We start from the raw sequence: 14,602 nt of genomic DNA, 5'->3' as shown, positions 1-14,602 counted from the left end.
TTTATGTTGAGTCATATTGTTAATCCCTCTTAATTTTTTGTGTCCAATCTTATTCATGAGAGGGCATTAAATGTATTGCAATAATTCTGATCGAAAATATTCAATTGTACTTCAAGGATATCCGATATCTTTACATTCAGCTCGGGAAGGTTAAATGTTAAGGCATGTAGAGCAGATAAAATTATTGTCTTGCATTCCTCTATATAAATGCTCAGCTGTAACAATGATTTAAAATATGCTGTACTGGTATAATATTGTACTTTTTATGGAAATCTTGCTGGCGTTTTTATGAAAACTTTTACCAAATACAATGTAATAGGAATAAAAAGTAATTTTGCAACTTGCTTTTTAAAAAAGGTTAATAATATACTTACTATATATTGGAAATGAAAAAAACTATCATTTTTATTATTGTGAGTTTATTTATGCTAAGTTATTCCGGTTGACTTATAAAAAGAGCAGACAATTCTTTGTATTTAAAGTAGTATTGTTTCGTTCGGCATTGAAATTTTGTGTGCATACATCAGATCATCATTCCAGAAGGTTTGATGGTCATGTATTGGTTAAGTTGTTATGCTTGCAGTTTCAGTACGAGCATAACATAGAGAGTAGTTTGTATCTTGTCATCTACATCCTTTGGTGGAGGCCTCATTACTCATCTTGTCTGCTAGTACAAACTGTTTACTGACATTTATCGTTGTGCTACCTTTTGACTCTGTAGGGCAATGCATTTCAGGCAGTAACTTTACACCAATATATTATATTTGTGCTGCTGTTATGGGGTTCACTCATCTGAGTGTCTATTTTACTACAAGGTTTTGCTAACTCAAACTCATCGCACCTTTGAAAGAGCCCTAAATTTTTTTATTTTTCCTAATGTTTACAGCCTCCTGTGTTAGCTAATTGTACACAAATACATGGCCAGTTTATTTCAGGTAATTCCTATAATATGCAGCACTTTAGCGGACACCCATAGCATTAGAAAATTTGAGACACAATCGCAATTTTTATAGCATCAGTCATCCATTCAAAACCATAATTCTCATATGCAAAGAGTGATCGCTGCAGCTGTTAATGGGTCATTTGTACATAGTTGAAGCAATATGTGGCCATCAATTGGCTGCTAAATCCGCATCATGAATCATAACAGTATCAGAATTTCTACTAGAAGATCAAAACACATAAACTCAAAGCAAGTATAAGCAAATTTTAACCCTACTGTGTGCCTTTCCAAATTTACAGAATGTTAAATTATTATGACAGTGTTTGCAACACTGAACATAAAATGGGCTAGCTACAGCCAGCATAAACCTAATCTAGTATGTGTTGTTAAGACTCTATGAAGTTGTGCATCACAGATATACATGATGCATTTGTGTGTGAAAGGTCTCCCTTGATAGTACGTAGGGGCTGCTAACTGAATCTTACTGTAATTATTATATACACCTGGCTCTTAGCTCAATAATATGATATTGATCTCGGCCAGCTTTCTTGTCGATGTATTAATAGTAAATATTAATTAAATTGCACCTGATATCCTGAGAATAAGGTCTTTACTTATTGCCAGCTGTAAGATTATCGGTCAACAGCATAATGAAAACGTAAAAATCATTGCCATAGATTCTTTTAATCAAATTCTCCAAGAATTTCCGGCTTTCATTTTTGAGCTTAGCTCTACCTATTTATGTTGTACATGTTGAATCAAGACACTTGAAATCTGGTAATTTGTTAATGCAATAGCAAGCTTACAAAAGTTTTTAATTCGCGTTGCAGATAAGAAAAGATTAAGTTACCAAATAAACATTCTCTAGGTTAGATTTAACAAAATAGTAGACAACTCCAATTTTGCAAACACATGCTGACAGATAAATTAAAAACCTGTATACATAATGTTGATATATATTAGGAAACAGATCGTATTAAAATAGAATTACTATTTTATAGAAATTTGTGTTTTAAACATATTTTATAAGAACAATTAAAACATTCTTCAGAGAGCTACTTGAGTTGTTAAAATGTAAGTTGTCTTCACATCAGAGAGGACAACTATGTAATATAGTTAATGTAACGTAGATTACAAGCTATGGTTAAAATCTTAAACTGCATAACATATTCCACTTTGTTGCAAAGTCAGAGTTTATCAAAAACTCTAAATAAAAATTTCCATTTGATGTTTCTGGTATGTATAAACAGCCAACTACACAAACAATAATTTAACATGGATACGCTCATCCTAATTTATCTGCTTGTTTTGGAAGCTGTTTTGTTGATAGTATAAGAGGTAGCCATCATAATTTGGGCTTTCAGGCATCTGTTTCAAAAGACATTTAATGTGAATATGTTTGGCGTTTACCTACAGTGAAATCGGCATCTCCATCCTATGAGTTTATCATTAAAATGCAAGAGTTTGTAGACTGAGCAAAACCTCCATGACATCTACTATACATATATATTGTGTGTTCTTGCTGCAGAGATAATAATTTACCACAAACTTATTTATTTAATTTGCAATCACACTTGGGTCAATTTATTTAACTTGCAATTACACATAGTGTCTTTATCATTTCATTAGCTGCGAAGTGTGGAAGATATCCTGCTAGTAAGGAGCTCAAAATTTCATAACCCATGAGACTAAACTGGTGAAATGTGGCATTCAAGTTTGCATGATATTTTACAGTTGCTATGTTTAGTTGGGTGCTCTAGCTGCCAATTTTACTCTCAGCAAAGACTGAATCGCTGTTAATTGACTTTCTATTCTGTTTACTCGATCAAAACCAACTTTGTATAATGACATGCATATGGAGGTAGGGCGTCAGTGTAGTAGCTCTCATTTCCTTAATGACATTTATAATTTTATGTCTCATTTAACTGGTATTCAAAAAATACTTCGCTAAATCTAACATTTAAATCTTTCTAATACTCTTACCAAATTTCTGATCAGACGATAAAGACTATAGTAAATAATGTTGTTGATCAGGATATGATTGTCTGTTGCCAGTTGGCCAATGACTAGCCCTTTATTGAGAAATAAACGCAATCATACGATACACAGCACTAATAACAACATCTACCATTGTAATCTGGTATAATATTGAAACTGTGAAATATAGATTACTAAGGCTTTGTATGAGTCTACATTCTCTGCAGACTTAGTTTACAGTGAGCTACTTTCACTGTATTATTAGTCTGAAGTCCTCATTTATCTATATAGAGTGTGATGGTCTGAACGAGTAACATTGCTCTCTTTTGCTTTATAAATTATCTTTGATTTGGTTACAATAAATAATAATAATAATATAATAAATGCAACGGAAAGAATTGGGTAAAAAAAAAGTGAGGGAAAGAGGTAATACCACATCACTGATACTTTCATATCATTTCAATCATTTTCTTTAATCATTTTTTATGTAATTGCCCGACTATATTTTCTGACTTAAGGTATTGGTTGTTAATCTTTTCAAATATACACACATATATGCAGCTTGTTTTACACCATCATGTTATGGCATATCATATAGCAATTCCAATAGCGAATAATGCTAGTAGTCTCAAACTGACACAAATGCTCCATCAGTACTCTAAACAATAGCCCTAAATTGTAACCTGCTGTCACCCCGCATTCAGCTCATTTGGTCTGCTCTGCCCAATGTTAGAAACTGCTTGAAGTGTCTTTTGGCCCCTTTTAGGAGTTTAGCACTGCTGTTTTTAGTGAAAGGCAGTGTGAAGTATTGAATTTCAGAATGTCTCCATCTTGCTTTGTTGGTTTATTTGAGCATAAGGATTAGTACCCAAATCATGATACCATATTACTATCAGAGCTTTTCTATTGTATATCAAACTCTTATAATACACAAAAATAATAATATTAATAAAATACAACATAAATAACAGTAATAAAATAATCAAATAATTATTTAATTAAACCAAGGCAGTGCCTGCAGTTCTCTTCTTTCATTTCCATAAAGCCTGATCTAGGGTTTAAGCATGTACAGTGTATACACATTGCTAAATCTCGTCTGTTTGAACATTGATAATTAGTTTAGGTTAATTGGGAATTCTTTATTTGCTGATAGCGTGGTTTGTGTTATCCAATCATTTAAAGATGTCAGTACCTATTACCTGTTATACCTATTCATCGTACGGCCTATATTGATAAAGTAAATATATAATATTTCAGCGAAAACATAACCTCAGCGTATACAGGTTAATTACTGAATGCATGGCTAAAAAATGTCTGTTCCATATTCATGTAATAAGCTCGTCTGACCGTCGATTGGCAAGCTTGTACTCGCGCAGATTTTCTCAAGTGCTTTGCGATTATTAAACCTAGTTATCTGCTCAGCTCTTCAGCATTCGACTCAAGTCGGCAACGACAAGTACTGCTTTTCCATTCGCTGCAACGCCTTGTTGGCATCCATTAATTCTTTTGAGTTTGATAAACCAAACCTTGAGAGATGCCTTTCTACAGGTTTGTGAAATATGCTTTTGCCGAGTTTAAATATATTATTGGCAGCTTGTTTTGTTCTGAGTGATCTCTAGTATTAATGATTGACCTATATATGTGAGTTATATAATTGTAATAATCTATTCATTTTATTAATAGTGTTCTTTGTAATATATAACCAAATGATATGTCATCTTTTTTAAATTTCCTATTTAGTATCGCATAAACATACTATGCAATAAATATGGTATATTCTTATAATACGAATACTAATTATGGAATTAAAAGTTAATAGTAATAGAAAGTAAATAAAACTAGTTATAGGTATGTCCTAGTTTATTGTATCTACTGTACTTACTGTACCTACAGTGCTAGACAAGCAGGGACTTAGCTGATACTTACACTTATTAGTAGTTATTTTGTGATACAGTTTTATGTATTTGAATAGCTGCACTATACAAATACATATCAGGTTATAAAAACATAAATGCAGCAATAAAACTGAAACTGATATAAAAAATTTTAAACAACTGAACTGCGCAAATAAATGTTTTGCTGCTGTAAAGAAGCTGCTGTGGATTCTGTGCACCACGGTTCTGGAAGAACATCCATCTCTTCAGTTGGCATAACGGGCACTAAATGTGATTCTAGCATTGTACAATGCTAAAAGGCCATAATTTGAAATTGGTTTAGCCAATGTTAGTCTTGCTGCCATTATGGTTACCGCTGACGGATCCCTTGGTATCTACTAATCATGTTAACCAAAAGAGCATAGGTTAGCAACTGGAGCCATTTGATGACAGGCAGAAATCATAAGTCACGGTTAATCGAATTATGACCTACTAATGACGAAACTACAGAGAACCGTAATGGATAAAAATTCATCATTAGAATGTGTCTTCAGATTCTGCAGTCACAGTAAACTGGATATATCTCGACATGCCGTAAGTTCATATAATATATGCTACCATCTCTCTGTCAGTTCATATAATATATGCTACCATCTTTCTGTCAGTTCATATAATATATGCTACCATCTCTCTGTCAGTTTATATAATATATGCTACCATCTTTCTGTCATTATTGAAATGAATTCAAATTTGTTTAATTGTTTGGCATGTTTCTAATTTTTATTTTAACAAGTGCTTGTTTTTTACTGCTTTTATAGACTGTCAGGTTTCTTTGATGCTATTGGGCAAGTAGCAAAGTTTTCCCGCCGATGGGATGATGATTTTTGCGACCGGCTAAACCACAGGTTCTCATGTCTGATTCTTATAACGATGACAGTTATAGTCAGTTACAAGCAGTACGTTGGAGAGCCTATTGTGTGCTGGTGTGATGGCACTTGGACAGGTTCGTTTCTAAACAATGCTTAGATATATACACTATCATGTAACTCAAATTGAATGGCAGTGTGTAGAAACTAAACATTTTGTTTTTTCTTTGTACCCTGCTTTCGGAGACCTCTTTATAGCTAATGACAAAAGGAAGCTGAAAATCTACAAAAATGACAAATGTCGAAGATTAATGTGAGGTTGGTAGAGAGTTTTTGGATTTATGATAAGGTATTCATGTTAGGGTCACTATTATAGGTTTGCTGTTTTGTCCGGCGATTGAAGAGTGAAAATTTTATTAGGGTTAACTATAGATCTAGTTCAGGGATGGCCAATCAGCATTGGCGCTGATTTGCTGTAAAAATATCCAAAGATTAAAAGAATTACAGTAAGTCAAATTGTCGACTTTTTGATTACATATTTTGTCATAAACTTTGGATTTTTTTTATACAAAGCATCAAATTTACTCAAATTTGTCAGTTTTTAACGACAAAGAATAAAAATAAACAACTATGCGAGAAATATCAAAAGTAATAAGCTTAAACTAAAAGTTAAAAAGAGAGAACACCCAACTGGCTCATTAAAAAAAAATTAAACATGAAAAATGCACAAATTGAGAAGATCCACAGTTTTATCATGGCTGGTTTACAATAATGATTTGCTTGTAACTGCTTTCAGAGAATCTTTTATGTTTGACCTGAATAGCAGCTTACACGGATTAGAATCAAACATCCACTCTGTACGGTTAGACGCTTGGAGCACTTGAGACAGACTAATATCTTAAGACCTCTTAAGGTTTATGGTATCCGCATAACGGGATTGTCTTCAAGTTTTATATTATTCTGTCTCAAGATGGGCTAATAATTATCTAGCAATTTTATTGTCGTTATATCTGGCACAAGTACAGGAGGATATCTAAGATCTCATTGACTTCTTTGTTAGTATTTACTGTACCGTGGTACTTCTATTGATTCCTTGTCTAGTGCTCTGATACTCAACTAAAGTGAATGGCTACAGCGAATCCATTTTTAACTCATTTTCTTGCCAGTTAACCTTGATTTATGATCACATTAATATACCATTTTATGACATATGACATGGAATTTCTAACATATGGCATCCAAAGTTTTTGAGCAAAAATGAAGAAGCCCGTAATAGTAAAACTGGAATGTTAAATAAAAAAAAGGTGTAACAATAATAACATATACATAAGCTAACTTGATTTAGACTTCATCTAGTCTAAGTTTTAGTGTAAGTTTCGCTGTGTAACTCTTTCATTTCCTCTGAGCCTAGATATTGGCAAGCCTATCCTTCTGCTATCATGTTTCTACTATGGAGTAATAATAAATACCTCTTTTTTATTATTATTACAATAACAATTTAGTTTTTATAAATTATTTATATCTTGCATTTCATTTTTCACATAGTATTATATGATGCATTAATTTTAAAGTCATATAGTTATTTAAAGTATATACAAAATAATAATAAATAATACAAATAAATATATAAATACAGTGGAACGAAATTATGATATATTATTATACGAATATTCGTTCCAATATATGTTGGTTTTAAAATATGAAGAAAATTTTGGAATGGCTTAATGCTGATCAACATACGTCAGTAACTAGCGCTTTCACAAAAAATTAAAAATTTTCAACTGATTGAATAATATCTGATTTGAATACAGAATGGCTTTTTTCCTTACTAGCTGTCATTGTATTTAGTTATACGAAAGGTAAATCTAAGCATGCGAGGGACTTTGTTATGAGTCTTTGTTCTAGGAGTAACCTAAGCTCGTCATAAACCTCTCTAATGGTTTATAGATCTATGCTCTTTCTTAGGACCGATGGTTGACTACGCTCATCAGATTTGCTGGATTTCCAACACATATTATTTAGCCCCAGAGTTAGCACCCCTCAAGTCGAACGAGCCGAGGGAGGCTATATTAGTTTACTATCAGGTGAGCTTATACAGTGGACCTTCGCCATACAATTTTAGTTCATTCCAGTGTTGACATTGAATAGTGATAGTGTCGTATAGAGGACCCATTGTAATTTTCTAATGCAAACGCTACCTGGTAAAAAATCATCAACATTTTATATAAGTACTGTACATATTAAAAATTAGTAACAAAATAGTATGTTAACCTTAGTAACTATAGTTACATACAGTAACTTTAGTGTATTTAGTGTTTATGATCTGCAATAAAATGTAACGTTGAAAATTACTATGTGCAGTAGCAGCAGTACGTACCATAGGGAGTTTTTATCTTTGAGACAGACACGTAACACAAACGTTGAAGTTAACTTACACGAATTTAGTTTGTTTCTAAACACACATAAAGTTAAGTTTTAGTATTAATTAATTAGTACTAAAATTTAGCTTAGAAGAATAATTTTGCAAAACTTCAACTTTGTCATTGTGTAAAATTTTTATCCTTTATCTGTTTCCAGTTTTGTTTTTACTATAACTTATAACAATAACACTGAACTGAGAGAGAGGACGAGCCTTGTATCTCATTCGAGCGCCGTGAGAAAGATTTTTGCGAATAGCATATCGACATCTTCGTTATTTCGACGTATTTAGCACACCAACTGCCAATTTCTAATTTCGAAAGAAAATTTTGTTGATATCGAATGGCGAAAAGTCGTGGTATGGCGGTGATGAAAAAACATCTTGTGTGACATTGTAAGGCGAAAAAATCGTATAACAGGGACATCATAACTGTTTAACACTGTATAATAACACGTATAACACTGTATGAAAAACTCAGGCTAATATGGTGTCAGCCTTATTCATTTTTTCTATGAGCATATCGTAAAGAACCATAGAATGTTTACAATACTGCAAGGGCTGATGTGGGTGTGATCATGCTCTTGAGATTATGAGTAGCAGGTCATCGGTGCTCAAGTGCTGCCGCAAATGTGCGAGCTGGGTATTTCATGATTTCTCAAAGCTGGCATTGATTTTATGCATTCCGTATGATTAGTTAATTTGTTTATGGAGAGATGAGAGGAGATGATGTAACGATGATTCAGTCAAGTGCTTGATCAGCTCTCTAGACTTTGTATGCTTCTTCATCCGTGGAAGAAGTTTTGACTTAGATGTTGTTGGCAAAATTTAATACCTTGTCAGGAGGATGGTTTGTAAGAGATGTACTTATGTGGAGCTGCAGTCAGTTGTTGGCATTATATTTATACAGATAATCCTACCCTGGAATAATCAAGGTAGACAAGATAAACGCCTCGCGTTCGTTTGGCATTAAAAAAATCACCCCTAATTACGCGCCGACATTTTAGGTGTCTGCTGCCTTTATCATTCTCTGACATCTCCTTGAACTAATTCCGTGGATTTAAATGCTTGCTGGAAACAAGTGCTACTGTACGGCTGCTTACAGTAGGAGCACAATCAGATCCGCTTCAAATAATGATTGCTTTCTCACCGGTACATTTATTTTAACTACCTTGCTGTCAGCGACCTGAACTTAAGATGTTTGGACACTGCAAAATATGTTTACGTTGTGTTAATGAATTTGAAAAGTACAATATTAGTGCATCCTATTTTTTGGGGATGGTGAGTTCCGCTGCCAACAGCATGGCGCTCCGTCGTGGCTAACCAAGAGCAGCATTCATGCTATTGGTTGGCTAACCAAGAGCAGCATTCATGCTATTGGTTGGCTAACCAAGAGCAGCATTCATGCTATTGGTTGGCTAACCAAGAGCAGCATTCATGCAATTGGTTGGCTAACCAAGAGCAGCATTCATGCTATTGGTTGGCTAACTAAGAGCAGCATTCATGCTATTGGTTGGCTAACCAAGAGCAGCATTCATGCTATTGGTTGGCTAACTAAGAGCAGCATTCATGCTATTGGTTGGCTAACCAAGAGCAGCACTCATGCTATTGGTTGGCTAACCAAGAGCAGCATTCATGCTATTGGTTGGCTAACCAAGAGCAGCATTCATGCTATTGGTTGGCTAACCAAGAGCAGCATTCATGCTATTGGTTGGCTAACCAAGAGCAGCATTCATGCTATTGGTTGGCTAACCAAGAGCAGCATTCATGCTATTGGTTGGCTAACCAAGAGCAGCATTCATGCTATTGGTTGGCTAACTAAGAGCAGCATTCATGCTATTGGTTGGCTAACCAAGAGCAGCATTCATGCTATTGGTTGGCTAACCAAGAGCAGCATTCATGCTATTGGTTGGCTAACCAAGAGCAGCATTCATGCAATTGGTTGGCTAGCCAAGAGCAGCATTCATGCTATCGGTTGGCTAACCAAGAGCAGCATTCATGCTATTGGTTGGCTAACCAAGAGCAGCATTCATGCTATTGGTTGGCTAACCAAGAGCAGCATTCATGCTATTGGTTGAACAACTTCAAATTTTATAACTTTTTCTTTGAATGATTCTGTTCCTTCTTTTAAAATTTTGGATGTTGACATGGCTATTAGTTAGCCAAATAGCTAAATTGTGAACAGAGATAGAGAATCGCTGCTGACAAGTAGTAGCATTTTCACAAGCCCTCTTGTCTGTACACCCTGTGAGTGTCGAACGGAACAGCAGCTTGTCAAACAGCCAAACCTTTACATACAAATGTAATTTGGTCAGGTACCGACTTTGTGTGTTAAAACAGTTGTATCTAGAATCAAATATTCCCATAAAGATATACAGTAATTTTATCATTCATTACACAGTCTATAAATCTAAGCTAATTTATTAATACTTGCTGCAAATAATTGCACATAATAAGAAAACGAATGCATTATACAACTAAATAAAAAGAATACATTATTAAAGAATTAACATTAAAAATGTTTGTATGGTTGCCGTTTCTTAGTGGCGGGTGGAGGAGGTGTAGCCTTGGTGATACCGCAGACAGTTTAAAGGTAGAGGGGTTGATAAAGATGCTAATGTTACTTATTGGAGTAACAATGTTACTCCAATAAGTTATGTGTTATTCCAATGTTACTTATTGGAGATTCCAATGTTACAACATCGCCTTTTCTAGGAGAAGCTGAAACTCACACTAGAAGTACTAATAACATAATGTTGACTAATGATTCATCATAATGCGCAATAGTTTACTCCGTCACATATTCATGCATTTGGAGTTATCTTCTATATGCTACTTTTAGCGCTTTATGATCCGCACAGTAGTTCCTCTATCAATTATTTATAAATTAATCCAATCAAAGATATAGTATACAATGAACTCATTTATTATAAACAACTGTTTGGTTATCCCAGCATAAACACATTAGAAGAGCTCTAACTTGGATTATTTATCTTTTGTATTATCTTTATCTATTTTCATTTTTTATAGTATAAAAAATACTCATCGCTATGTTTTTAATTTCAAAACTAGTATTCTTTGAGAAAATTTTGACCTTGAAGAGTTTTAAGGTTCAGGTTCAATATTTGCTCGACTTTCACATCGTGTCTAGGAAAGTCGGTACATGAGACAATCATAATTAGAGTTTTGACTATACTCGGGATTAAACTGATGAGATGTAATGCACTGTCATATGTCATGTGTCATTTGCCTATATGTCATATGCCCATATGTCATATGCCTATATATCATATGCCCATATGTCATATGCCTATATGTCATATGCCCATATGTCATATGTCATATAATATGTCAAAGTTGTTTTTGTAGTGGGTTCCATTTATTCTCGTTACACAAGCCTTCCTGTTTCAATTGCCAAACTGTCTATGGAAAGGTACCAGTCAACTTGTGGGAATGGATTTGAATCGTTTGTCTCAAAACGTCTCTGGCATGGAGAATATCAACCCTGAGGTTAGTTCAATGTTCGACAAAGTCGTCTGCCGTTTGTTGACACATCGCTAATCATCAGATGGTGAAACGTTAGTTGGTAGTTTTTTTATAATTATTTTAAAAATTGCACGCCTTCAATTTTTATTTTCTGTTTAGCTTGTATCGAGACAAAGAAGAGTGTTATTCACACCAGATTTGTCCGGATGTAAAAGTCGTTTGTCTTATAACCTAGTCGTAGATAATCAGCTGATTAAGTTGTAATCTATTTGAAGGCAGGTTTAACTGGTCTGGTTAATGATCTTTTTTTGACTTTTTTGCTTAAAGAACAAAAGCGCTATTCATAAATATTATAAAGCATTCAGCTCCTTCACTAGGCATTATAACATCATTATCTGATCGGTAGAATTTCGTTGATTATTTAGGTGTTTCACTTTCGGAACTAAATTACTCTAAAGAAATATTAGTGCCGCTTCTCTATGTCAATAGACTCAACTCTATTAGTTGTAAGCAGTTTCAATATATTCTCTATTATATTTTGCAATAAAAATTGATTTTACAAATTAGTATTATGTCAACTATTCTCTTATGATTTCTCTGTATTTGTAAGCTTAGCCAGTGTAGAGTTGGTTTTAAAGATGAAAAGTTTTATTTTTAACTTGGGTTTTTAAAGATAAAAATTTAGCATCACTCTAAAACTCCCATTTCTATCAAATATTCTCTCAAAACTTGTAGAAAAAGCAAACAACTTGACATATATGTGGATACAAAATAATAAAACCTCACTTAAATAATTTTAAGCCTGAGTAAGCCAACCAAAGATGGTTTGAATATCTTGTAGCATTTGCATGAATGGCTAAGAGTAGGAGGCAGAGCTCTGTCCCAGATAATATTAGTTTGTTTAGCAGTTGTTGTAGCTACAACAACGTATTTTTTTACTAGATCATAATTGGTTTTAGAGATGTGGTTAGCAGTTATTTTTTTAGTTATCAGGATTATTTTGTTTAATTTTTTTTTCATGATTGAATTGCAGCATAATTGTCATATCATAAATAATGAATTTATATTGTTTACTTGAAATCTTCGAGCATTAGCTATTCAATTATTGGAAAATAAGTATCGCAGAATATGATTTATATGAAGATTAAAATTTTTATATAGTTGCCTATTTTTATTTTTTTAAATGCAGTATTTCAATCTCATCGCTGTATATTTTTAGCTTGTTCAGTATTTCATTTGATTTCATTTCTATATTTCATTTGAAACTGAATGAACTTTGTCAGATTCGCGACAGGACCGTACGAGCCATGGTGAAACAGATGGACAGAGCGTTAGCCGTGACAGCGTGGAGAAACAACGGAGCTTGTAACAGATGCTTGCAAACTGCCAATATTGGATGTGGGAGAGGATTTGGGAATTATCTTATCCTGTTTTATTTATTTTGTAAAGTTATGTATTTAGGTAAGACTAACTTTCTATGTCCCATGCAGATGATTGCATAATGAATATGATGATTAGTGGTAATTTGAAGATATGGCAACCTTAGGCAGATGTTAACTGTCTAACTGTTAACGGTATCATGGATAATCAATCTTGAAGTTGTAGCAAAGCAGTTTGTCTGCTTGTTTTATTTACATTAAATCATTACATAACAAGATGATAGAAAAAGTAAGGTGCAACGAGGGACCATATGAGCAATAGCATAGATATCAGAGGCGCAGGGCCTGAGTTAACAGATAAAATTGTTAACTTGGGTTGTTGTAATTTGAGTGAAGCGAATAATGTAGTCCGTTTACCAATTTTAACGAAATGTCTAGTTTGACTAACATGCAAAAAAATATCCTGGTAAGATAATAGAGGTGTAGCTTCACCATCAATTCAAAATTTATTTTCTTATATATCATTATTCAAATAGATAGATGTGAGATCAAAGTATTAAATTGTCATTGCTATATTTACAGCAAATTCACTCGGACAGATATTTGCTCTCAACTACGTTTTGGGCACAGAAGGCCTAGGAGTACACTTCTTCTTTTACGGACTGAATGTATTTCGGCTGGCCACCAGTAAGAGCTTTGTCAGATCAAGTGTTAGCAAAGTATTCCCGCGCGTGACTATGTGTGACTTCACTGTGCGTCAGATGGGCAACTTACACACTTACACCGTAGAGTGCGCCCTTCCCATTAACCTCTTCAATGAGAAAATCTTTTTTTTCCTCTGGTGCTGGCTTCTAATCTTAACGGTTCTCAACCTCTTCAGTCTCATCTTCTGGATCAGCTCAATGTTTTCCCTGAGCCGCACGTCCTATATCAAGAAGTATCTTCTCATCTCTGAAAGAATGCGAAGAGCTCCGATCGACCGAAATCATCTGTCATGCTTTAGCCAGCGCTACCTCAGACAAGATGGTGTGTTCGCGATTAAAATGCTCGCTCGGAATACCAATGATGTGATCGTATCGGAGGTTGTTTGTAAACTTTGGGATAATTTTATGCTTCATCATCGACAAAGAGCGGAGTTTCATAAAAATCATCCTATTGATGTGGATCTAGAGCTAGCAAAGGACTCACGACTGCCTAACGGGAGACCAAATCGTCTTCCTACAAAGAATTCCGAGTCAAAATCAAAAACACCAACGACTCCTGGGAATATATTTCCTTAGCGATGAGGGCACGTGTCAGCATGGTACCTGCTTTATATTCAATTCGCTCACTAACTATTCATGGCTTTATTTTTGTTTTTGGCAAATATTAACCATGGCTCACTGATTTAATTTTTTGTTTTTACAAATCGGACTACAATGATTTTTTGACTCCTCAAAAGCACTCATAGCACCGACCTACAGCTGGAGCGAATAGCATGAAATCTAGAGGAATGATTTAAGAAGGCAGCTTGTATGTGGGTGGATCTAAGAGAAGGGAAGATATATAGCATCGCCATAAAACTGGTAAGTAGCGCGCTTGATAGAGTGCAGTTTGACAAGCAGTTATTAAAGGCCGACTCTAATTGGCTCGTGCTCGGTACAGAGTAATTAAGGCAATCT

At 34.3% G+C, this 14,602-nt stretch overlaps 1 protein-coding gene across 1 annotated transcript; it reads left to right on the top strand.

The window, feature by feature from the left end:
• Positions 1–5,383: 5,383 nt before the first annotated feature.
• On the top strand, positions 5,384–14,221 carry LOC137390693 (innexin unc-9-like). Its single transcript, XM_068077015.1, has 6 exons — positions 5,384–5,388; positions 5,613–5,797; positions 7,626–7,744; positions 11,446–11,586; positions 12,846–12,960; positions 13,524–14,221. Exons 1-6 carry the CDS (start codon positions 5,384–5,386, stop codon positions 14,219–14,221), a joined length of 1,263 nt encoding a protein of 420 aa, XP_067933116.1.
• Positions 14,222–14,602: the final 381 nt, after the last annotated feature.

The sequence above is a fragment of the Watersipora subatra genome, chromosome 3, assembly GCF_963576615.1.
Source record: "Watersipora subatra chromosome 3, tzWatSuba1.1, whole genome shotgun sequence".
Classification (NCBI taxonomy): domain Eukaryota; kingdom Metazoa; phylum Bryozoa; class Gymnolaemata; order Cheilostomatida; family Watersiporidae; genus Watersipora; species Watersipora subatra.
The sequence above is the reverse complement of the archived record's forward strand: the minus strand, read 5'-3'. Positions and strand labels throughout refer to the sequence as shown.